The sequence below is a fragment of the Aspergillus wentii genome (assembly GCF_001890725.1).
Source record: "Aspergillus wentii DTO 134E9 unplaced genomic scaffold ASPWEscaffold_5, whole genome shotgun sequence".
NCBI classification, from domain to species: domain Eukaryota; kingdom Fungi; phylum Ascomycota; class Eurotiomycetes; order Eurotiales; family Aspergillaceae; genus Aspergillus; species Aspergillus wentii.
This window is the reverse complement of record NW_024467836.1, coordinates 299046-320814: the sequence shown is the minus strand read 5'-3', so window position 1 is coordinate 320814 and position 21769 is coordinate 299046. Positions and strand designations below refer to the sequence as shown.

Sequence of the window (21769 nt, the reverse complement as noted above, 5' to 3'; positions counted from 1 at the left end):
TCAATATGAACCCAAAATGACGTAAACAAAGTGGCCAAACACAGTACTGCATTCTATAAAACCAACACAGTCAGCTCCACTTTAACTCTCCTTAACCTTGACATTCATACAAAACATACCAGGATACGTAAAGAGAAAACTCAAATATACATTAAACTAAAACCATGGCCTTCCACAAATCATCCCAAAACATCACCCTCAAAGACAACCACATCCTAACCGGAAACTGCCGAACCCGCAAGAATGCATGGCTGTATTCTGAGATCGATCTGAATAAGTATCTGGGTAATGTGAATGGTGCGTCTCCCTTTCCTAGTTTCTAGCAGTACATGGTCAAGTAGACTGATATTTAAGTGTTGGTAGGGAAATTCCACTGGGGCGATAACTCCTTTACAAAAAGCGCATCGCAGGTTCATCTAGCTTTGGAAGGAGGGGAGGGGAGGCCAATGTTACATGCGCAGTTGAATGATCGGCATGGGGGTGTACAATCTGCGTCTGTGGATTTGGGGGAGAGTATCCGGAATGAGGGGGGTGAGTTGGTGTTTCGACCTGTTGGGTCTTGAGGGTGGGTTGGATATAATAGAATGTGAAGAGTGAGATGGAGTAATCGGGTATCAGCTTATGTATTTTTATGTGTTCTCCTGTATGTATGTACAACTGCTATATCAGAAATCAACCCACTGTTGCACTAAATCCACCATCTGCAGCAATGCAAGCACCATTGACAATAGTAGTACCGATCAAGGATAAACAAAGCTCTGCAACATCATCAACATTGCAAAATGAAGCTTTAATACCCCGCGTGATATCCGTGGTCTTTTGATGTCCCTCCTGATTAATCCCCGACCGAAGTGCATCACCGATATTCGTTGACATACCACCGAGCATTAACGCGTTGCAGCGGATGCCTTTGTTCCCATAAAAGGCAGCCGTGTTTTTGGTCAACCCGACCAGACCGTGCTTGCTAGCTGTGTATGCGGCGCCTGGGTCAAGTTAGAATGGCATTGATGGACTGGTTCTTGTGTGTTATTCGAATTGACTTACCTCCAGACCAACCGGATTTACCAGCCACTGATGAAATGTTGATGATGCAGCCCGATGTCTGGTTTTCCAGCATGTTGCTGACAGCCAGTTTGCTGAGGAGGAATGGAGCAGTGAGGTTGACGGCAATTACTTTGTTCCACAGGTTCTCGTCGAGGGCTCCCACAGGATCAAAACGATCCATGATCCCGGCATTGTTGACGAGGACATCGAGCTTTCCGAATGTTGTCGTGATTGTGTCAAACAGTGACTTGACGGATTCTGAGTTTGTGATATCGGTAACGACAGCCTTGAAAGGCCCTCTTGTCGACAGCTCCTCTGAAGTCTGTTTCACCCGATCCTCGTTGATATCGCAGATGACCACGTTGGCGCCGGCACTCAGGAATTTGGTTGCGATGGCCTTGCCTAAACCACCAGCGCCTCCGGTGACCAGACAGGTTTTTCCAGATAAACGTTCAGCAGACATTGTGAATTGCGGGCTCTAGGTAGATCTGAAAAGAGAATATAGACATGATGCGACGGTGTAATGTCAATTAATACTTCCACGAAAAGCAATGACCTTCGTGGGACACGTTGGCTCGGGCATCTCCTCAGGCTCGCCGACATGCGTTTTATATGCAAGATGTAAACTATGTTGATCTTGCCAATGGATGCGATTTCTATAGCTGTGGAAGAGTCATGGCAGCTCAGAGGAACAGATCATTCAGTAAGGCTGAATATCGATGGAAAACCAGCAAAAAGGTTTGATATTGAAGCATCGAATCATACTAGTTGGATCACTTAAAGCCAACCATCAGTACCCTAGTGCTAACATATCCTATCATCCTCGTATATACAATCGTAGACACGTGGTCGGATATCAGCGGTGTGTGTTGTAACGAGTATTGCATGAGATCAGTAACATGGAGATATCATCTAGAGAAGACGAAGCTGTCTGTTTCTCCTCCTGACCCCCAGAACCCTAACCCTATTACCCAAAGCGGAACATGACAAGTCCATTCGATCAACACTTGAACCAAGGCTCATCATTCACTGCGAATGGATCAAAGCTTGTCCGGTCTTAATTATGAGATACTCAAACTCAGTACCACTTCTCAAGTTTAGGACTGCTGTTACAGACTGCTTTTCCATAGCCAAATGACCAGGCTTGGTTTCACAGCATGTTCTATCCTGTCTCTGAAACCATGAAGCTAGCTGGGTTGAAGAATAACCCGAAGCCAGCCAACCCCTGAATCCTTCACGATAAGCGCCACTGCTTGACACATGCCAATGGCAAATGGCTGTCATTAAATGTCGCTAATATTTTAGCTATTCGATTTATTCGACAGAAAAACATCCCTATCATCCTTGATAAACGATGGCTTGATGTCGGTGCCAGCCGGCGTGTCTTCCCCGCAGTTATTCGAGGGTTCCACCGTCCATCGCGCCAACTTTCTCGATGCGGAAATGCCTTTAGTGCATCTATCTTATCGCTATCAGCCATTGTCGGGCTATCTGGCCAACCGTTTATACTCGACAGGCATTTGGCTACCGATAAACACGAAGTATGGCTCTTGGGGCAAAGTTGGAGATGGCGCTCGGGTCTCTTAAAAGGCGATTGACTCCTCTGGGGAGAGACCCTGATCGTCACATTCTCAGCCAGCGTATACAACCGCCATCATGAAGAAAGATGAGGATAACCAGGTCTTTCACGACACAACTAATGAAGATGTCCGTTTGGAGGGTCTTGGGTACGAGCAGGGTAAGATTGCTTTCTACATCCAGATAATTCTTTTTACAGTGAATAGATTGCTGACTTCTCTTAGAGCTCAAGCGATCCTTTGGGTTGCTGGGCATGATTGGTTTTAGTTTCAGCATAGTCACCTCGTGAGTATCCTCGCTCTTCTCGATAGTCATTCTTGCCTAATTTCCGACAGATGGACAGCGTTGAGCGGTGTATTCATCGTGGGTGTCACATCGGGAGGACCTCCAGTCATGGTGTTTAGTTTCATCGCCGTCAGTCTTCTCACTCTGGCGGTTGCTATTCCCATGGCAGAGATGTGCTCCATGTACCCCGTCGCTGGTGGCCAGTATTCTTGGGTTGCTGCCCTAGCTCCTCCAAAAATTGCACGAGGGCTTTCATATATTAGTGGCTGGTTTATGCTTATCGGTACGTTCCTTTTGATGCTGCGTGATTCAATAATTGACGATATACAGGCATTCTCGCTATGGGAGCAACGAATAACTCCATCGGTGCCAACTTCGTCCTCGGTATGGCCAATCTGGTCTTCCCTGAATACACAATCGAGCGCTGGCAGACAGTGCTAGTAGCCTACCTCATCGCGTTCATGTCGACCGGTATCAATATCTGGGGATCTCATCTTCTCAATCGTCTCTCTCGTTTCATTCTGATTTGGAACGTTGGCTCGTTCTTGGTCACCATGATCACAATCCTTGCTACCAACGATAACATGCAATCTCCCTCTTTCGTTTTTCAGGAATTCCAAAACTTCACCGGCTGGGGTTCCTCCATGGCTGCCATTGTGGGAATTCTGCAGGCATGCTTCGGTATGTGCTGTTACGATGCGCCATCCCACATGACCGAAGAAATGAAATCGGCCTCCAAGGAAGCACCCAAAGCGATCATCCTCTCCGTCGTGCTGGGTGCCGTGACCGGTTTCGCCTTCCTCCTGACCCTCTGCTTCTGCATTGGCGACATCGAAGAAACTGCCGCCACGACCACTGGTGTGCCTGTAATCCAGATCTTCTATGATTCCACCGGCAGCAAAGCCGGTACATGCATTCTATCGAGCATGATTGCCGTCATCGTCATCGTCGCTGGAAACAACCTTCTGGCTGAAGGATCTCGTTCGGTATATGCGTTTGCTCGGGACCAGGGTCTCCCATTTTCCAAGGTGTTCTCCAAGGTGGAAAGCAAGCGCCAGGTGCCTGTCAACGCAGTCCTTCTCACCCTTGTTGTACAACTCGCGTTGGACGCCATTGACTTTGGCACCACAACTGGGTTTGAAACAGTCATTGCCATCGCTACGGAAGGCTTCTGTAAGTTTCCTCTCTATCCTGCCTTCTTGAATAGCCGCTAATCATGCAGACGTTTCATATGCCATCGCTCTTTTCAGTCGTCTCATGGGATACATGACAGGTCACAAGACACACCTTAACGGCCCCTTCTCCCTACCCCTGCCGGTCTCTATCGCTCTTAATTTGCTTGGACTCCTCTTCCTTCTCTTTGCTGCCATAACCTTTAACTTCCCTACAACTTATCCGGTCGGCAAAGACTCGATGAACTATACATCAGCTGCCATCGGTGTCATTGGACTTATCAGCGCCGTGACCTGGGTGACAACCGGTCGAAAACACTTCACCGGGCCGGGTGGTATGAGCGTGCTAAGAGGTGAGAAGGCCGAGGGAGAGTCAGGAGGTGTGGTTGAGGGGACTGTCGATTCGAAAAAGGAATAATTACCCATCCATTGATATAAATCAACTATATTATCTTATAGTCTATAGCCTATAGCTTTATGAATTTAGCGACAGAAATATGTATTAATATAAGGTAAATGTGAATTCAATGAGCTCGTCTTGCCCATATCGTATAGATCATTAAATCATTAACATCCGAACTACAGTTACAGCTGTATACACTCACGGCACAACAGGCACAGCAATCATCAGTGCAAGCAAAGAATTCGCAACCTCAGCCGCCGCCAAACCAGTTGTTTCGCCGGCGCTATCATAGATGGGAGAAACCTCAACCACATCACCACCAACAACAGGCAATCCACGCAGACCGTCAAGAATGGACAGAAGTTCTCTCGTGGTAAACCCACCCGGCTCAGCAGTCCCAGTTGCTTCATCCAATTAGTAAAGTTCCATCTATACATACGCGGAAAGAAAGGGGCAAACTCACCCGGCGCAAAAGCAGGATCCAAAACATCGATATCAACAGAGATATAAACTCTACTCTCACCAACACGCTCCTTAATCTTATCAATAACACCTTTCATACCTATTTGGTCGAGGTCTCGTGCTTTGATGATCTCGAAGCCGCAGCGGATGTCATTGCGGATGTCGGCGCCTTTGGGACGATTCACGGGGGCGCGGATGCCGACGTGGATGGAGGTGTTGCGAATGAGATTCTGGTTTTGTTAGATATTTCTTGGGGTGTATATGTGATGTAGGTATGTACCTCTTCATGGGCTATGTGGAGGAACGTGCCGTGGTTGACGCCGCTGAGGATTGATTAGTAGGAAAGCGAAATTAGGAATGAATATACGTACGCATAGTGAGACACTCCACCACCTGTTCCAATGATTATTAGCAAGTATTCAGTGGAAGCAATACAAAATTAGCTAGAAAGCCGTCGACATACCCAGTACATTAGGATCCCAAGTATCTACATGGAAAGGTTAGCCTAAACGACGCCCAAGACGAGAACAGCAGCCACACACCAATATGACTGTCGAAATGAATAACCGATACCGGCCCCCAATGCTTTTCTGTTGATCTCAAAGCCGATAATGTCGTGGTGTGATCTCCGCCGAGTGTTATGATACGAGGAACAGGCGATATGCTGCTAGTGTTTGCAGGACGGGAAGAAACGACCTAGCAATGGCAATGAAACTGATTAGTTCTACTCCCATCGAGAATGTTTTAAACGAAGCCTGGGTGCAGTTACCTTGTGTGCCAAATCAAGCTGCTTCAACGCAACAGTATTATCGAGGACGGTCAACGGGGCATCCCCACAGTCAACAATTTTAGCCCAGCTGTCCAGTACATTCTCGCCTGTGTAGATACTCCATCCTTTAAGTCGTCGAGCACCGAGCCGGATTCCAGTAGGACCGAATCTGGCACCCGGTCGAGAGGTGACGCCCTGTTGTGTAAACATGATTAGAATTGAACGACTCAGACGATATGGAGAAAGTACCGTATCAAATGGAGCTCCTAGAAAGGCAATATCGTATGGCTGGTGTTTGGCTTCAGCATCCACGAAGCAATTCACATAAGGGACATGTGCAAAAGTTGTCAGGCCCGAGAATTGACTGCCTGTGATGATGTCGACTGTCTCATCCACACCGAGCGGAACTTGTCTTGAATCAGCGACTCCTGCGATGGGAGGGAAGAAGATGTCTCTGGCGAAGGTGCAGGAAATGAATAAAAGAGCGATATTGGCAGCGTGCATGATTTCTGCTTATAGGGATTGTATTGGAGATGCAGTCAAAGGAAGCCCATGAAGGCAGTGTCTGAATAAATACTGATTTCATGATAAGCATCCAGGCTTATCGAGCAACACTGAGATAAGTAACTGCACCCGACGATTTGGAGTCAATGTGTCTGTCCTTGGCAATCATCCTGGCTGATGCATTTGTAATATTTAATCTGAAGCATAAGTACAATCCTTGAATGAGGGGTTGTTGGTGAATGTATACACTGATCGTCGATGCGGGGTGGAGTCGAAATGTCAAGACATCTTCACGTTGATGCCATCTCGATGTTTTGTGACACCATCATTATCTTATTTCAACCCCATACAACAATTCTATTCATATTAACATCTTTCTACTCAACTTGTTCTATAAAACATCCAAGAATTTCCTAGGTGGACCTTTTCGTTCTCCCCCCACTTGCTTAACTCCGTCTACCCCGAATCCCACGAACAAAGACGTAATAAAAAAAGCTTCAAACTCATCCTCGACACAACGCAGCAGCTCCCTGTCGATCGATCACTGGCGTCAATTCAACCTGATATAGTACTCTGAAATACTGTGCGCTATTTTTTTTTATCACTATTCAACATCATGGTACGATATGACTCTCAAACCCCTCATTTGGAGAACGTCGCAGTCCGCGACAGATGCGATACGTTGCGATTATCCAGCAACCGATGCTAATGCTCCAAACTCAACAGCCTCACGCAGACTCTTCTTATTTCCAGCCTGGACTGTCCAAGACAGAAGTATACACCCAGGTTCTTGAACAAGCGCAGGGATTGGTCTATGGACAGCGCAATTGGGTAAGTGGTTTTCGTTTGCGACTGCGACTGAAGATTCGAAACATACTGACTTGAACACAACAGGTTAGGTGAGAATGTCGCCAAATTCACACGACAGCATGGCAACTTACAGATAAAAGCAACTTCTCCAACGTCGCCTCCCTCCTCTGGCATGCCTACGCCGCTCTCCCCTCCCCCTCCTCCTCCGTAAACTGGGCCGGTTTCTACATCCGCGATGATAAATTCCCCACCTTATCCCCCTCGCCCACACCCCCAAAGAAAGACATCCTCGTCCTAGGCCCCTTCCAGGGCAAGCCCGCATGCCAGCAAATCAAGTTCGGAAAGGGCGTGTGCGGTACCGCCGCCGAGAAGCGCGAGACGGTCCTCGTTGCAGACGTGTTGAGCTTCCCGGGCCATATTGCTTGTGATGCGGATAGTAGGAGTGAGATCGTGGTGCCGATTTTGGCGAATGGGGAGGTTAGTATCTTATTTTTCCAGGATAGATTTTGGTTAGTTTATGGATTGTTACGCTGACTTTTTGTCTGGTTTGATGAATTAGACGGTTGCGATTATTGATGTCGACTGTGCGGAGCCATCTGGTTTCGATGATGAGGATAAGAAGCACCTCGAGGCCCTGGCAGCTCTGCTGTCCGAGAGCTGTGATTGGTAGGCATTCATGTGATTGAGATTTTTAGAACAAAAGCGACAAAAGAGGAGGATTTTGACGATTGACGCCCTGGCTGGGATAAACGCCTGCATATATGGGATTGGCTGGCTTTGATGCTCCTCGTACACACCGGGTCCTGGCTTTGGAGTTGGTACGGGTCAAGAGTCACCACCAGATTGCATGGTCAGAGTCAGGTGAAAACGTTGATTCTGTGAGCTTAAGCATATATATCATCAGCGAATACCTACAGGTGTATACGGATTATAGGACATATTGGATTGAAGTGTTGAAGGATCAACCAGCAGTATATTGTTTCACAATGTTCTGATAAAATATAACATGCTTGGACAAATTCTAGAAGTGTAATATTCTGGACCAGGGCAAACAAACCCAGAACAGTAAAGAAAAAACAAACATTCGCTGACACAGAAGTGAATATATTCCCCATCAAATAAAAGTTCTATAATGTAAAGATTGTCATCTCCAAAAGTCGCAGATGTCCCTGATAAATCTATATATAAGCCGTCGCTATCCGAAATAGAAAATGCCATGAAAGAAATCAATGTCCCCGGCTCCTGTAAAAGAAAAATAAAATATACCCTGAGCGCCAAACCGATTTCTGTAACCGCATGATTAAAATGCTAGTTGTTGTATATGCATGTGGCAAAGAACAAAGGCCAAGATGTATGCGAGAAGCGGGTAGGAATAAATGTAGCCCGCTACATGTTCAGGAGACTCATCTGTCGTCTCATAGGACTGGTGGATAGCATGGCATCCCCATCTTCACTAGGACCCACGCCGCTGTCGGTGCCGGTTAGGCCGGCATCGGTGTCAATGTCCCATTCTTCATCTTCGGGGGATGAATCGGCATCGCCTTCGGGGCCGTGCCAGCTTTTCTGCACGGCTCCCCGTGTGTTCCAGCGTAGTGCCCGCTGGACGCTCTGGAACCACTCTCCGCTACCTGAGACCACAGTTGGGAAGGGGTACTGACTAGCCTCTACTGTGACATAGTCGCCCTGACGAAGCTCCACGCGGCCTTTGCCATCGAAAGAGCAGTAGGCAGTTGAGCGAGATCCATTTGGAACTGCGATGCGAAGAAGCAATGAATCGGACAAGACCATAGGGCGGAAAGAAAGGGTGTGCGGACATATGGGAGTAAGTAGGATGCCGGGGATGGATGGGTGGATGAGTGAACCACCGGCAGAGAGGGAGTAAGCGGTTGATCCTGAGGAATAATGTTAGTTGAGAATGTTTTTAAATCTCAATTGAGAAACGTACCGGTCGGTGTGGAGAAAATACAGCCATCAGCTTGCACCACAGTAAGAAGATCATTGTCGGCATAAAGTTCGAGATTTGACACGTATGGCGAAGGACCCCGGTCGATGACCAACTCGTTGAGAACCTCAAATTGTTCACCTTCTTCGACTGCGCCCGCTTCGGCACCCTTACTCCTATCCTTGCGGAATACTGTACAAGTGAAGCGCATCCGCAGATTGACTCGCATCCCAACATCGCCCATGACGGCATTCAGATGGGTTTTGTAGTTTTCGAACTCAAAATTAGTCAAAAATCCCAGACTGCCCAGGGAGAAACAGAAAACCGGGGGCACGATGCGTTGGAACAGCCATGAAGTAAAGAGCACGGTACCATCTCCTCCCAAGGTGAGGACGAGATCAAACTTCTCCGGAGCTGTCCAGCAAAGATCTGGAGTCCAGTAATGCAGCATATTTTCGTACCGAGGTTCCTTTTGTAAAAGCCCGGGCGCATCGAACCGTTTGGAGTTGCGCAACTTGGCATCGACGTAGACATTGACACCCAGGTCGCTCCCATATCGAGGTGTGGAGAGAAGCCACTCGGTCACGTCGCGAGTTAATGGTATCAAGCTGTTATCCCTCGCCTTGGTAACAATCATGACGGTCTTTACCGCACGTTTTATGGGTCGTCGCTGCAGTTGCTTTGAAACCTCACGCACTCCTGTTGCCGTCTGCATCAAGCGCGACGGGGACAACCACTCGTCATCTTGGATTTCTTCAAGCACCTTCTGGATATTTACGGCGTCATCGAATCGTTTGTGGAAGAAACAGGGAGATTGCAGGGCCAACCGGGCATTCGAAGGGGCGTTTTCTAAATATTGACCGAGTTGTAAGTTGGAAAGCGCAGCGGATAATTTTTGCGACGACGGATTACTCGATCGCCGCTCCTTGTCTTCCGGAGGGCTGGGATTGGAGCTGTTGGGAAGAAGCCCCAGAGAGGCCGCCAGCGGCATGTTAGGATTGTTGTTGTTATTCGACATGGATTGTCGGGATGCTAGCGCCTTCATGATGGTTTGACGAGGGATCGAGTCGCTGGAAAGGGCGTTTTTGCGATGATTACCCAACGATGCCTTGGAGCGAAAAGCCAGAAATGGAGATGAAGGCAATGTGTCTCCCCGAGTGCGCTCGACCTTTTGCGATGTGGTTTTGCTGGAGCTGGAGGGTCCGACAGCGGAATCACTCGTGTGAGTCTCGTTCCTCGTCTGAGAAGGGTCTATATTGAAGGCATAGTCCTGGAGGAGTGATGTACCGACAGTGGAAGCTGAGGGTGGAGGAGTTGGAGGGAGCTGAGAAAGATGAGACTGAGCGAGCTGAGTCTGAGGTGCTAAGATCGGTGGGGCGAGGCTGGATGTCTCCGGTGCGGACGGTGAAGATGATGCGCAGGACGGGGCAGCAGAGTCCGAATCAGCAGTTTGAGGAACGGGCGTCCGCGAAGGAATGTTGTGAGAGGGTGGAGGATGGTTCAAAATGCCATGGCTGGAAGAGGAAGAAGACGCCATGGAAGATGAGGTGTCGAATTTCTATTAATTTCTTTTTTTTTTGTTTTGTTTTTGTTTTTTTGTGTCCTCTTCTCCTAGGGGGATGGCCGTGGAAGGAAGGGCAGGAGAACAGCCGATGGGGAATCAGGAAGAATCGAAAAAAAGTGCCGGACTCGGATGTAACGGCGTTTGGCGGAGAAATTAATTGATGATGATAATAATGACAGGAAAAGAGGGGTTTGAAGGTGTGATTTCAAATGAGATCGCTGCTTCGACGGTCTTCCACGGCCAGAGCAACTAATGGATGCAGAGGGTCTCTCCCACTCTCGCCAAATGCGTCTAGTTGATGACGATGATGACGCTGGCGATGGAGGAAGACGATGGTATGGGAGTGGAGGTGAGGCGGAGAGGATCGTTCCGCCCTGGTTTTTGCAGTGTTGCTGGATAGTTGGATCGACTGCAGCAGATGCCAGTCTTGAAGAACGGGGGAATTCCAGGCAGGAATCCCTGATTCTAATGGACAAGGCTGCAATTGGGTCGATCCCAGGTCGGTGGAAAGACGCCTGGATCGGCAGCCTGAATCTATCACCAGTTCTGGCTGATCAATCCAAGATCTACAGATTTGCTACGGTAACCACAGATAACATCGCCAAATTTGTCCTACTCGCTACGGCGCTTTTAGAATTTTATTCAACCTGCTCCTGCAAGGGGACATGCTTTTATATACGGCCACGTTGATCCCCAGTCAATCATTGTGATTTTCCCGCACCGCAGGCTGCCACGTAAATTTAATTTCATTCATCATTGGTATGTCATTCATATCATTCATATACTATTGGTTTAAAATGCATATCTAGATCTCCGTAAATTCCAGATATGATTGCGACTCGAAGTTGTCTGTATTCAGACCAACTAAAGCTGGACTCGGCCGAAGTGGCTCGTATCCAAGAAATCAGGCTTGGCCTTTCGGTATCACCAACCCCGTCCCACATGGCTGATTGATATTTCCTGCGGCAGGCTGGTGCTCCGCGGAAGATGCATTTCTAACACGTAAGATGTGTGTGTCCTCCCACAGTGGTTCAGACATGCGATTCGTTAGATTCCAAGCCAAGACGTGATATTCGTGTGACAGACAATGCAGTCAGTGCTCGGACACAGCAGCCACCAAGTCGCAGAACTCCTTCGCTTCAACCTGTGGCAGGAAGCAAGCATCAAGCATCCAAGTTCGTAGCAGTCACTCGTCACTTGATTTCATGTGTTTTCTACCCGCGGTAGACATGATCACAACCCTCAAACCGCATCGATTTGCCAACTGTAGTCGCGATGAAGTTTATCCTCGACAGCCTCGCGGACAAAGTTCTCCAGAGGTTGCCCATCCGCATCTTCGGCCATGGCAATATCTCCATCCGCACTAGTGGCTGAGCCCCCGTGGCAGATGACCAATGCACGCTCATGCACTCTTTCCCAAGTATCAAAATCGAAGGCTCCCTGACTTTCATTCAACAACAAGTGGCCTTTTGAGGTAAATGCCAGGGCATGGAGCGATGCTGCAGTCTTGGCATCTTGCGAAGACGGGTCGCGAATGATCTCCCCTGACGCAGTCACCGCCAACGCGGTCGCGGTGAAAGTCATTGACAAGGGAACCGAAGCTGACAACAGAGCCAAGAGTGATGTATGGATGAGAGAAGGCAGGATAGTCAGGTACTGTAGATTCGATCGTTAGCTTCGATTTACCAGCCCATGCAGACCCAACTTCACGGGATAAGTAGCCAGGACAGAGATTTACTCACCGAGTCACCTCTTGCCACACTCTCACCACCAACAACTGCCAATGTGACAACCACACCACGCCGAGGAAAGCCTTTCTCCCGTCCCAAAACCATTTTCCCCAGCATGGTTTTCAGTAGGCGGTTCACGTATTGTTCACCAACGCCGGGCGGGGCGGTACCGGGCTTGACGAAGACCTCGACGGTGGCCTCTTCCGGTTTCTGAGCATCGCGACGACCGGGGAGCTCGACGGGAGCATTCACAGAGCCCAGGATATTGAAGCCCGTTGAAGGGCACCGGTAGGAAGCTGAGCCGTCGGTACGGCTCAGAGGGGCAAGGGAGACAGCCGGTCCAACCATTGTGACGGGGAGGAAGTTATTCTGTTGCGAGTTCGGATGATGAGGGCGACTTCCTGGTATTGCGCGTGTTGAAAACGGATTGCCCTTTGTTGGAGAAGAGGGATTGCTGGTGGTGATGGAGAAGAGCCATGATTCTTCGCTTGCATTAATTTTTGGCAGTCGGTGGAGCACATGCGGGCTGGTCGCTGATTGGCTGGTTTGTATTCAGTTCTCGGCACAGTGAATAGCATCATTTCTTTTGTTATGAAGTTTCATTGTCAGTTAATTATACTATTTACTACAGTATTATTCTACAATCTTAAGAGTATATCCGTGATCTTTTCAAGAGTATCCTGGAAGTTTTGCGTAGGAATATATATCATTGCTTGAGCTTCGATTCAAAGCCCTTGGGATGGGAAAATTTTGACAACCATCGTAAAATTTGGTTGACTTTATCTGCCATTGAGGAATTAATTACCATTGAGTTTTATCAGAATTATACCGAGAGGATCAAGAGATAAAGGGATGTTGAAATCGCTGAGAAAACCACCGAGTGAAGCAGAGTGACTTAGCAAAAAGGCTAAACCATTCCCCTTCGATATCATTTCTGCCGTGATTTCCCCATCAACAAACATCTCTGATTCGAGTTGTCATCTCTCGGCTATCATCCTAATCTATATTTAATGGGTATAATGACTAGACACCATTGCCACGCGTCCTCGTGGACGTCGACGAATGCCCAAGTAGGATGAGCATCGCAGTGTCTGGTCGTGCATTCAAGCAGACTCCTTTTACCCCTCACCTTCAACAACAATCGACACCAAGACCTATCGTCATCATGAATCCTCTGATATGCCTTCCTTCGGCTTCTTGACCACCCAATCGCGTGGCCTCCCGGCACCTTTCCAAGCCTTTAGTGGCGCCGAGTCCTCTCATCTACATGACCCATAGCTGGAATCGTGATGATCCAAGGATTTCACTAAGCCAGCCAAGATGAAAACCGGGAAGTTCCCCAATAATATGGGAGATTGAGATGTCGACCGTGACAACCCCTCACATGCTGAGAATGTAGTCAGTCTCGCTCACTGTTTTAGTTTCAAGGTATAAGAGGTGATAAGCGATCCATCCTGGTAAATGGCCGTGTGCACTTCTAACTATCTGTTGAAAACTAGTCAACCCCATCTTCTCTTTCTTTGCTACGCTGAACAACCTGTGTTAAGGGCCTCCCCTTGGTGACACAGATTATCAATTGAATGGGCATAGAGACGTCTTTAGCTGATGTCGAGGAATCGACGGAGCCTCCTATATGTTCCTACACGAAGAAAACCACAACACAACCGACTCGAGACATAGAGGTCACGCTATCTGCTGAAAAGACAGACCCTGCTCCGTCACGGGATAGTGAAGGTATAAAAATTGGAGATTCAGACCAAGAGATTTCTCGAAATTCGTCTCAGCTTGCTCATACCGTCGACCCTGAGCTGCTTGCCTCGATACTTCAAGTTGATCTCCAGTAAGCGCCATAATGGCTTTCTCTTGGTAGCAGCATTGGTTGATGAGTCATTAGAAATGGACTGTCAAGTACAGAAGCAGCCACTCGGCTTCAGCGAGATGGACCTAACACGGTTCGAGAGATGGAGTCTCTCTCAATTTGGAAAATACTGCTGAGGCAAGTTTCCAACAGTCTCACTTTAGTATGATAATTTCCACAAAGCTACTTGATCATTATTCTTTAGCTTACTTACTCTGAGCTGCATACTAACGGAAGCATGCAGGTTCTCGTGATAACAATGGCTGTTTCCTTTGGAATCCATGATTATATCGAGGGAGGTGTGATTACGGCTGTCATTCTTCTCAACATAATTGTCGGGTAGGGTTGACCTTCCCTACCAACTTTAGTCCTGTCTAACCCTCTTACTGTTATTAGATTCATCCAAGATTACCGGGCAGAGAAAACCATTCTATCATTGCACAAACTATCCGCCCCAGAATGCAAAGTCATGCGTCACGGCCGAGTTGTATCTATCAAGGCAGAATCCCTCGTTGTGGGCGACATAGTACAGCTGACGGTTGGAGATATTGTCCCTGCGGATATGAGGCTTTTCGAAGGAATAAATGCAGCCATGGACGAAGCGCCTTTGACCGGCGAGTCATTACCGGTTGCTAAGACACCACATGTCACGCTTTCCTCTCCAGATATGCCCATCGGTGATAGGACCAACATGGTCTACTCTGGATGCAACACCACCCAGGGAAGGGCTAGTGGAATTGTTATTGCTACCGGAATGCTAACAGAAGTTGGACGAATTGCCGAGTTGCTTCAAGACAAGAAAGGTGCGGAGGACTCAAATATACTCGTTCGGACACTGAGGCATGGGAAGTTCACTATTAAGAATCTCCTCGGACTGATTGGGACGCCATTGCAAGTTAAGTTGAGCAAATTCGCTCTCCTTCTATTTGCGTTGGCCGTTCTCCTGGCCATAATAGTCTTCTCTGTGAGCAAGTGGGATATAGAGGGGGAGGTCTTGATTTATGGAATCTGTGTTGCTGTGGCCGTTGTACCAGAGTCTTTGATTGCCGTACTTACGATAACAATCGCTGTCGGAACCAAGGAAATGGCCAAGGGAAACGTTATCGTCCGAAAGCTACAGTGCCTGGAAGCAGTTGGAGGGGTAACCAATATCTGCTCTGACAAGACGGGCACTCTGACGCAAGGTAAAATGGTCGCCCGAGCCGCATGGATTCCAAAGGCAGGGACTTTAACGGTCGATCAAACAACCAATCCATACGATCCAACGAGTGGTCTTGTACAACTAGATGAAGTCGACCCTGAACCCGGAGTATTTGGTGATAATACTGCCTTGGGCCTTTTCCTCACAGCCATCGCTCTGTGTAATCTGTCAACTGTACAGAATAACGCCCAGTCTTTTACTGGGGAGGCCGATCGAATTGAGAAGCGAAACTGGATAGCCGTTGGGGAGCCAACGGAGATCGCCCTTCATGTTCTGGCAATGCGATTTGGCTATGGGAAGTCAGATATACTCCAGCGCCGACAGGTGGAGCTCCTTACAGAGTACCCGTTTGATTCCTCAATCAAGAGGATGACAGTCGTATACAGAAATTCAGCTGAACATATCAATGAAGTTTACACGAAGGGAGCACCCGAGGCTGTCATATCAGGTCTGGACGTCACCGAGAAAGAGAAAGACGAAATAAAAGAGACAGCTGATAGGATGGCCAGTAAGGGTCTCCGTGTTCTCTGTGCTGCATACAAGAAGACGGCAATGAACGCCGACTCGCAGATATCTCCACGCAATGAAGCCGAATCTGGCCTTAGGTTTTGCGGCCTTGTGGGGCTGTATGATCCTCCTCGCATCGAAACTGCTGTCTCAGTACGGAAATGCCAAATGGCTGGCATAACTGTGCACATGCTCACAGGAGATCATATCCGTACTGCTACTGCGATAGCGTCTGAGGTCGGGATCTTGGATGCCATGTCCGCTGTCAAATCTAGTCAATTAGTTATGGCGGCCGAAGAATTCGACCAATTATCCGACAATGAGATTGATGCCATTGAACAGTTGCCTCTTGTAATTGCACGTTGCAGCCCCTCCACCAAAGTTCGAGTGGTAGAGGCAATGCATCGTCGGAATGCCTTTTGTGTCATGACCGGGGATGGTGTAAACGATTCACCGGCACTGAAGCGTGCAGACGTAGGCATAGCTATGGGAAAGAATGGAAGTGACGTCGCCAAAGAAGCCGCAGACATGGTATTGACGGATGATAACTTCTCATCAATTGTCAGAGCAGTGGAGGAGGGAAGGCGGCTGTTTGATAACATCCAAAAGGTAAGCTGAAGTATTCACTGCGTTAGTTTCAATCTGCTGACCTTTGCACAGTTTCTAATGCATTTACTGATATCAAACATTGCTCAAGTTATTCTACTTCTGATTGCTCTCGCATTCAAGGACGCGGCAGGAAATTCGATATTTCCACTTTCACCTCTTGAGATATTGTGGGCAAATCTGATTACTTCATCCTTTCTTGCGGTAGGATTAGGGCTAGAAGAGGCCCAACCAGACATCATGTATCGCCCTCCACACGATTTGCAAGTTGGTGTCTTTACCCGCGAGCTTATTGTTGATAAAATGATATACGGAACTTTTATGGGATCGCTGTGCCTGGTGGCTTTTGTATGTGTCATATATGGAGAAGGCTCTGGCTCGTCTGATATGGGGGATGATTGCAATGAAGGATGGAACGACAGCTGCAACGCTGTTTTCCGGGCGCGGGCTACAACATACGCTACCCTGACTTTTCTGTTGCTAGTCACGGCGTGGGAAGTGAAGCATTTCTCCCGGTCTCTATTCAACCTCGATCCTGCGCGGTACGCAGGCAAGTTCTCGGTTTTCCCATCGCTTTGGCGAAACCGGTTTCTATTCTGGGCCGTGGTGGCCGGCTTCGTGATTGCATTTCCGGTGATCTACCTGCCAGTGGTCAACCGATTAGTTTTCAAACACAAAGGCATCGGCTGGGAATGGGGAGTTGTGTTTGGATGCGTGGTAGTGTATTTGGGGTTGGTAGAAAGTTGGAAGGCTGTGAAACGAGCGTTTGGGATCGGAAGCGGCAAACATTCCATGTTGAGGATGGAAGATGCGGAGATGCGAGCAGGTCTGACGACAGAAACTCCGCTGTCAACGAGTACTAACACAAGCGTGGACGCGAGTGTGGAGGCGAAGTAGAGCCGTGCAGCAATATCGCGTCAGGCTGTGGTCAGGGTAGGTGTTCAACACACCTTCTATTGGTTTATCCTTCTGTCAACCAGATGGATCAGGTCTTTCTCCATGGTTTTTTATCACTCACCTTCATACCGTCATTATAGAAAACAGTCATTCTATCCAGGCTAAACTTCCAAGTCTATAAATGGATCAAATCATCTAGCATAAACTTTTGTATAAAAAAGCCGATGCATCTATGATTTCATCCCAACAACGCCTTCGGGTCAACAATCCCACCAATACGAAAAAGAGCCAGGCTGATAGTTGACAACTCAACACTGTATTCATCATCAACTTTCTCGACGAATACTATCCGCGACTAGGGCTTCGCATCTCGTGATGGCCATTTACCTTTCTGGTTCGTCACGTTCCGTGGAATGAGTTGTTGCTGACCCGGGATCCCTTGGCATCTCACGTACGGATGTTCAATACGAATCAGTTATCAACGTCATCGAATTTCGATCGGGACGAGTCAGATGCACGTTCGGAGAATTTTCACTCCTGGGAATGGTGGCTGTGTTGCAAAGGCATTCGTATATACAGTCCGTATAGGGCTGAGACATGGCACCTCACAACTACAGGCAATCATTCCAGGTGACTTTCTCCGCATCCGTATAACGAATAGCTAATAGAGTTTGTTCCGTCCCATGTATCGGGCTGATATATTTAGATATATAAGCAGGAAAATATAGACAGTGATGCCGAATTAGGTATTCCCATTACGATCACTCGGAGCCTCACTGCATCTGGACCTGGGAGCCTCAACACCAGGCCTGCCTGTCCATGGAATGAATGAGATGCAAGTCGAGTAAAGATGCATCGTCAATGACGAATGTCTCATCCATTTTTGGCATCGGCCTCGTATCGCGATGTCCGGAGTTCCCAAGTATAGAGAAGACAGGTCTATATAAACCGGACTGATGTCGAGGAAATTGAGCTGAATCCATCCTCATCATCACTCACAATCAATCAATCAAGCAAACAAACAAGGAATACATCCATCCCTAACCCCCTCAACTACATCTTTCATCTCATCAAAATAAAGTCCATGATCATCGCTGCCATTGCCCTGGCCACCAGTGCCTTGGCTGCCCCAGCACCCAACGCCGACAACGGCTTCAAGGCTCAAATCACCTTCATCGGTGCTGCCGACGCCTCTTTCTCCCAGGAATTCCCCACAGATGGTACCAGCGTTGATATTCGTATGTCTTACCCCCTCGTGTTGTTCATGGACAATTGCTAATGGATGAATAAGACAACCCCCTGAGCATCTCCCACATCTCCTCTCTCGGAGGCGCAACTTGCACCTTCCACGGTATCGATGGCAGCGTCACCACTGTTGTTGGCAGAAACACTGTCGATGTTGGACCTCCCCAGACCCAGGTTTCTGGATCTTGCCATGCTTTGTAAAAAGCCGAAGACTTTTAAGAATAATCTTTATGGACAGCGATATGAGATAAGATGAGTATATATGTGAAGGGATAATTCCGGGTTGATTATGTATTGCGCTTCTATATATTCATTCCTTAATATATGCATGCATGCCTAGTATAGTCTTGTCGAGTTATATATATATAATAAAAAAGACTGATCATCTTGCCTGATTCCCTTATGACTGTCTCAAAGCCTGCACGATCAATCCAGCAATCGTACGACTCACTTCCTCCTTCCGGGGAATCTCATGACCTCCTCCATGGTTGTAGGTCATCCGTTTCGACTCCTCACAGAGCCCAGACAACTGAACCCCCGCCACATACCGCGGGTCCTTCTCACCGTACACATGCACAGTAGGAATCTCAATCTTCAGCTCCCCCTTAATCTCACTCCGCCATCCCTCCTCCGTCCCAGTAACCCCACTAGCACCCGCCCAGCGATCCGCACCACTTGCCAAAATCGCCGACGAGTCAGCCTGCTTCGCCAGCAGCTTCCCCGACGTAACGTCCCGCTCAATCGTCTCAGCGGGAATCTCAAACCCCAAACTCTTCAAATCCGCCAGGGCCGGCCCACCGCAGATGAAAATCGCCGCCTTGAACGGGGGCGGCAGGTCGGGGTGTTCCTTTTGGTGGTGGAGGAGGAAGCTCGAGGCAAGGGCGCAACCCTGCGAGAAGGTCATCACGGCATCGTAGGGACCGGATTTGGCGATGTGGTCGCTGAGCCATTTTCGGGCGTTGCTGATCTCGTCGGCGGTGGCTTCTTTCCAGAACGCGTAGTAGGGGGGCGGGTAGAAGAGGTCGACGCCGGGGGCTGGGGCGTCGCGACAGGGGCCGTCGACGAAGTCGTATTCGATGTTGAGGCTTTTGGGGATGAAGTGGCAGAGGGATACTAGATTGTTGGTGTTTTGTCAGGGACCCCGTGGGGAATTGGTATAGACTGGGGGTGAGAGGGGCTTACTTGTTTGGGTTTGGAAGACGAGGCCGCTGGTGCCTTTTCCGTGGAGACAGAGGATTCTCATGATGGCTGATCTAGGAGATGGCGCTGGTCTGAATGATTCGTGGTGTTGAGGAGAAAAGCGTTCGTCGATGTTTGCTTGTGGCAGTGCGGGGCAACCTCCACGATAAGATAAGACTCATGATGCCATATCTTATTGTTGGAGAACATACCTGACCGACCGACCAGTTCAATTATCATGGATAACAAGCCTCGGACTTGCGCTCTCACCTCTATTTTAAATGCTCTTCTATATTCAATGTCTATATTCAAGATCTATAGTCAAGTTTAGTAGTACTCAAGTTGAATTATTTTTTCACTACTGCTACCTGTGCAGTTGTTTCTTCCGAAATTCTTGTATCTCGGGTATGCAAGGGGGGATATATGATATTGAATACATTTTACCCAGTGGCCACGTCGGCCACAAAAACCCTCACAGCACCACAGCTCTTTGGGGGTGTCTAATAGGCTCTATCCATATTATCTATTGCAAATCGCATTGCATTACAGCACTACAATAGCATCTCCTGCGAGCGAATTGGAATATATGCATATATCATGATATTCAACAACATGAATCATCCCAAAACCACTTTCCAACGAGTCTTTTCTCTCAACAACTTCCCGATTTATGAAAGCTTTTGCTCATTTCTAGAATTGCGAGATATGATTGTGCTGCGGTTGGTATGCCGACAGTTCTATGCCGCGCTCGGGGACAAGATATTTACTGGGATGAATGTCAACGATTTATTATTGCGATTCGTCAATCAACCAACCGTCGGCAGATGAGATTGGCAGGGGCTGTGATATCCGGCAGTATGGCCTTGCAGTTTTTCGCCCAGGAGCGTTGGGAGAGCAGCGACATCGATGTCTTTGTTGTGGATGGCGGTTGGCGAGTTCTGCACGACTACTTGACCATGATAGAGGGGTATAAAACGCATGGTGCGAACCCTTCTAGAAGGGTCTACTATGACAATGGAAGCCAGGAAAGTTGCCACTTTTATCTGGCAAGGTCAGTGCTAATTGTTTATAGTGTTTTGATTATCTGAAGGGTGGTCATAAAATCCAGCTGATATTGACTGAAACTAATGCCATTGTGCATATATTGACCAGCTTCTATGGGAGTGCAGTGATGAATATTATCACCCCAGACACAGCATATTGTCTGTACCCAAAGAGGACACTTCTCCAAAGGCAGATGCAGATTATAGCACGCGTCAATCTAACTCCATCAGAACAGATTGCTGTGCAAAAATATGAAGCGCGTGGTTGGAAAAGGGTCATGTGGTCTGATCGGCAGAGAGACGCTGAGTTGGTAAATATCAGGTATGTTGGCGACCAATTTACCTGGACGGTCAGTCTTCCGGGACTCGATGGTGATGGTTCAAAGAAAACGCGATGCAAAGAGGAAACAAAGATTGGCTTTGTCGCTGAGTTTGATAGAGTTTTTCTACTGTAATCATGAACAACAATTGATATCTTCTTTGTCCATCTCAACGGGATTAAATTAGACTATCCTCGACCACAGCACCGTGTGCATCGAGGATTCCATATATACACTGTCAGGCCAGAGTCATATCATAGCTCCTTGGCAATAGCATCAGCATACTAGAATATCCACGTGGAATGTATCCATGTTCCCTCTTGGCCGTAATGCCAGTAGATATTTTGGTCGTTGCGGGAAGGTTATATAATCTCAAAAGCAGTGAAAGAAGCCATCGTGAATCTTCTGAGGATGGTATCACAGCATGCAAAGTGAAATAGAAATGAGGACGAAGATATTTCTAGGCTGGTGACACGAAACTATCAATCTAGATGCTATTCGCTGGGCTCCCTGGCATTTTGCTAGGTGTGCTGATCGCAGAGGATGTATGCAAAGCTCCTCGTCAGTTTATTTAAGATTGGTTCTCAATCAAATATCTCAATTTCCTGGTCTTGTCCTAATTCTCCGATGGTTGTCTACATTTTCGGGAT

General features: G+C 48.0%; 13 protein-coding genes across 13 annotated transcripts; 8 read left to right on the top strand and 5 right to left on the bottom strand.

Annotated features, from left to right (window-relative positions):
- Positions 1-164: 164 nt before the first annotated feature.
- Positions 165-563, top strand: ASPWEDRAFT_173194 (CVNH domain-containing protein; the record flags this gene model as incomplete). The annotated part of the gene is made up of 2 exons (XM_040831035.1): positions 165-297; positions 364-563. The coding sequence occupies 2 exons, from the start codon at positions 165-167 to the stop codon at positions 561-563; spliced, it is 333 nt and encodes a 110-aa protein (XP_040687438.1).
- A 109-nt stretch (positions 564-672) lies between these two features.
- Positions 673-1507, bottom strand: ASPWEDRAFT_52166 (SDR family NAD(P)-dependent oxidoreductase; the record flags this gene model as incomplete). The annotated part of the gene is made up of 2 exons (XM_040837714.1): positions 673-983; positions 1045-1507. 2 exons carry the CDS (start codon positions 1505-1507, stop codon positions 673-675), a joined length of 774 nt encoding a protein of 257 aa, XP_040687437.1.
- A 1007-nt stretch (positions 1508-2514) lies between these two features.
- Positions 2515-4614, top strand: ASPWEDRAFT_543025 (putative GABA permease). Its single transcript, XM_040838035.1, has 5 exons — positions 2515-2782; positions 2847-2907; positions 2958-3190; positions 3238-4080; positions 4130-4614. Exons 1-5 carry the CDS (start codon positions 2701-2703, stop codon positions 4495-4497), a joined length of 1587 nt encoding a protein of 528 aa, XP_040687436.1. The 5' UTR covers positions 2515-2700; the 3' UTR covers positions 4498-4614.
- A 66-nt stretch (positions 4615-4680) lies between these two features.
- On the bottom strand, positions 4681-6388 carry ASPWEDRAFT_157044 (agmatinase; the record flags this gene model as incomplete). Its single annotated transcript, XM_040829722.1, has 8 exons — positions 5963-6388; positions 5714-5908; positions 5487-5640; positions 5408-5431; positions 5316-5337; positions 5225-5267; positions 4946-5174; positions 4681-4886 (listed from the first exon to the last, which is right to left on the bottom strand). The coding sequence occupies exons 1-8, from the start codon at positions 6215-6217 to the stop codon at positions 4681-4683; spliced, it is 1128 nt and encodes a 375-aa protein (XP_040687435.1). The 5' UTR covers positions 6218-6388.
- Positions 6389-6487: 99 nt separating this feature from the next.
- On the top strand, positions 6488-8075 carry ASPWEDRAFT_41625 (GAF domain-containing protein). The gene is made up of 4 exons (XM_040835608.1): positions 6488-6836; positions 6944-7052; positions 7167-7504; positions 7587-8075. Exons 1-4 carry the CDS (start codon positions 6834-6836, stop codon positions 7695-7697), a joined length of 561 nt encoding a protein of 186 aa, XP_040687434.1. The 5' UTR covers positions 6488-6833; the 3' UTR covers positions 7698-8075.
- Positions 8076-8413: 338 nt separating this feature from the next.
- On the bottom strand, positions 8414-10506 carry ASPWEDRAFT_114071 (putative NAD+ kinase Utr1; the record flags this gene model as incomplete). Its single annotated transcript, XM_040828461.1, has 2 exons — positions 8414-8919; positions 8973-10506. 2 exons carry the CDS (start codon positions 10504-10506, stop codon positions 8414-8416), a joined length of 2040 nt encoding a protein of 679 aa, XP_040687433.1.
- A 94-nt stretch (positions 10507-10600) lies between these two features.
- On the top strand, positions 10601-11524 carry ASPWEDRAFT_542480 (uncharacterized protein). Its single transcript, XM_040838032.1, has 3 exons — positions 10601-10730; positions 10796-11292; positions 11343-11524. The coding sequence occupies exons 1-2, from the start codon at positions 10694-10696 to the stop codon at positions 11221-11223; spliced, it is 465 nt and encodes a 154-aa protein (XP_040687432.1). The 5' UTR covers positions 10601-10693; the 3' UTR covers positions 11224-11292; positions 11343-11524.
- A 251-nt stretch (positions 11525-11775) lies between these two features.
- ASPWEDRAFT_113700 (putative exosome complex subunit Rrp46) lies at positions 11776-12611 on the bottom strand (the record flags this gene model as incomplete). Its single annotated transcript, XM_040828425.1, has 2 exons — positions 11776-12189; positions 12276-12611. The coding sequence occupies 2 exons, from the start codon at positions 12609-12611 to the stop codon at positions 11776-11778; spliced, it is 750 nt and encodes a 249-aa protein (XP_040687431.1).
- A 1079-nt stretch (positions 12612-13690) lies between these two features.
- ASPWEDRAFT_41622 (uncharacterized protein) lies at positions 13691-14120 on the top strand. The gene has a single exon (XM_040835607.1). It carries the CDS (start codon positions 13844-13846, stop codon positions 14105-14107), a length of 264 nt encoding a protein of 87 aa, XP_040687430.1. The 5' UTR covers positions 13691-13843; the 3' UTR covers positions 14108-14120.
- Positions 14121-14372: 252 nt separating this feature from the next.
- ASPWEDRAFT_41620 (putative potassium/sodium P-type ATPase) lies at positions 14373-17596 on the top strand. The gene is made up of 3 exons (XM_040835606.1): positions 14373-14460; positions 14518-16438; positions 16490-17596. Exons 1-3 carry the CDS (start codon positions 14381-14383, stop codon positions 17330-17332), a joined length of 2844 nt encoding a protein of 947 aa, XP_040687429.1. The 5' UTR covers positions 14373-14380; the 3' UTR covers positions 17333-17596.
- An 820-nt stretch (positions 17597-18416) lies between these two features.
- On the top strand, positions 18417-18778 carry ASPWEDRAFT_28951 (uncharacterized protein; the record flags this gene model as incomplete). The annotated part of the gene is made up of 2 exons (XM_040833206.1): positions 18417-18570; positions 18624-18778. 2 exons carry the CDS (start codon positions 18417-18419, stop codon positions 18776-18778), a joined length of 309 nt encoding a protein of 102 aa, XP_040687428.1.
- A 199-nt stretch (positions 18779-18977) lies between these two features.
- On the bottom strand, positions 18978-19820 carry ASPWEDRAFT_173185 (putative EF-hand calcium-binding domain protein; the record flags this gene model as incomplete). Its single annotated transcript, XM_040831034.1, has 2 exons — positions 18978-19690; positions 19760-19820. 2 exons carry the CDS (start codon positions 19818-19820, stop codon positions 18978-18980), a joined length of 774 nt encoding a protein of 257 aa, XP_040687427.1.
- Positions 19821-20793: 973 nt separating this feature from the next.
- ASPWEDRAFT_542440 (uncharacterized protein) lies at positions 20794-21305 on the top strand. The gene has a single exon (XM_040838031.1). The coding sequence runs from the start codon at positions 20928-20930 to the stop codon at positions 21252-21254; it is 327 nt and encodes a 108-aa protein (XP_040687426.1). The 5' UTR covers positions 20794-20927; the 3' UTR covers positions 21255-21305.
- The last annotated feature ends 464 nt before the right edge of the window (positions 21306-21769 follow it).

What these genes read in the sequence shown, in the direction of transcription:
- ASPWEDRAFT_543025 (XM_040838035.1), top strand. Translation starts at nt 2,701, where the DNA reads ATGAAGAAAGATGAGGATAACCAGGTCTTTCACGACACAACTAATGAA. An exon ending in AGTTTCAGCATAGTCACCTC is followed by an intron (nt 2,908 to 2,957) that starts GTGAGTATCCTC and finishes AATTTCCGACAG; the next exon opens with ATGGACAGCGTTGAGCGGTG. An exon ending in CATCGCTACGGAAGGCTTCT is followed by an intron (nt 4,081 to 4,129) that starts GTAAGTTTCCTC and finishes CTAATCATGCAG; the next exon opens with ACGTTTCATATGCCATCGCT.
- ASPWEDRAFT_41625 (XM_040835608.1), top strand. An exon ending in TGGACAGCGCAATTGGGTAA is followed by an intron (nt 7,053 to 7,166) that starts GTGGTTTTCGTT and finishes TTACAGATAAAA; the next exon opens with GCAACTTCTCCAACGTCGCC. An exon ending in CGATTTTGGCGAATGGGGAG is followed by an intron (nt 7,505 to 7,586) that starts GTTAGTATCTTA and finishes TTGATGAATTAG; the next exon opens with ACGGTTGCGATTATTGATGT.
- ASPWEDRAFT_542480 (XM_040838032.1), top strand. Translation starts at nt 10,694, where the DNA reads ATGATGATAATAATGACAGGAAAAGAGGGGTTTGAAG. An exon ending in AGGAAAAGAGGGGTTTGAAG is followed by an intron (nt 10,731 to 10,795) that starts GTGTGATTTCAA and finishes TAATGGATGCAG; the next exon opens with AGGGTCTCTCCCACTCTCGC.
- ASPWEDRAFT_41622 (XM_040835607.1), top strand. Translation starts at nt 13,844, where the DNA reads ATGGGCATAGAGACGTCTTTAGCTGATGTCGAGGAATCGACGGAGCCT.
- ASPWEDRAFT_41620 (XM_040835606.1), top strand. Translation starts at nt 14,381, where the DNA reads ATGGCTGTTTCCTTTGGAATCCATGATTATATCGAGGGAGGTGTGATT. An exon ending in CTTCTCAACATAATTGTCGG is followed by an intron (nt 14,461 to 14,517) that starts GTAGGGTTGACC and finishes TACTGTTATTAG; the next exon opens with ATTCATCCAAGATTACCGGG. An exon ending in TGTTTGATAACATCCAAAAG is followed by an intron (nt 16,439 to 16,489) that starts GTAAGCTGAAGT and finishes ACCTTTGCACAG; the next exon opens with TTTCTAATGCATTTACTGAT.
- ASPWEDRAFT_542440 (XM_040838031.1), top strand. Translation starts at nt 20,928, where the DNA reads ATGAATATTATCACCCCAGACACAGCATATTGTCTGTACCCAAAGAGG.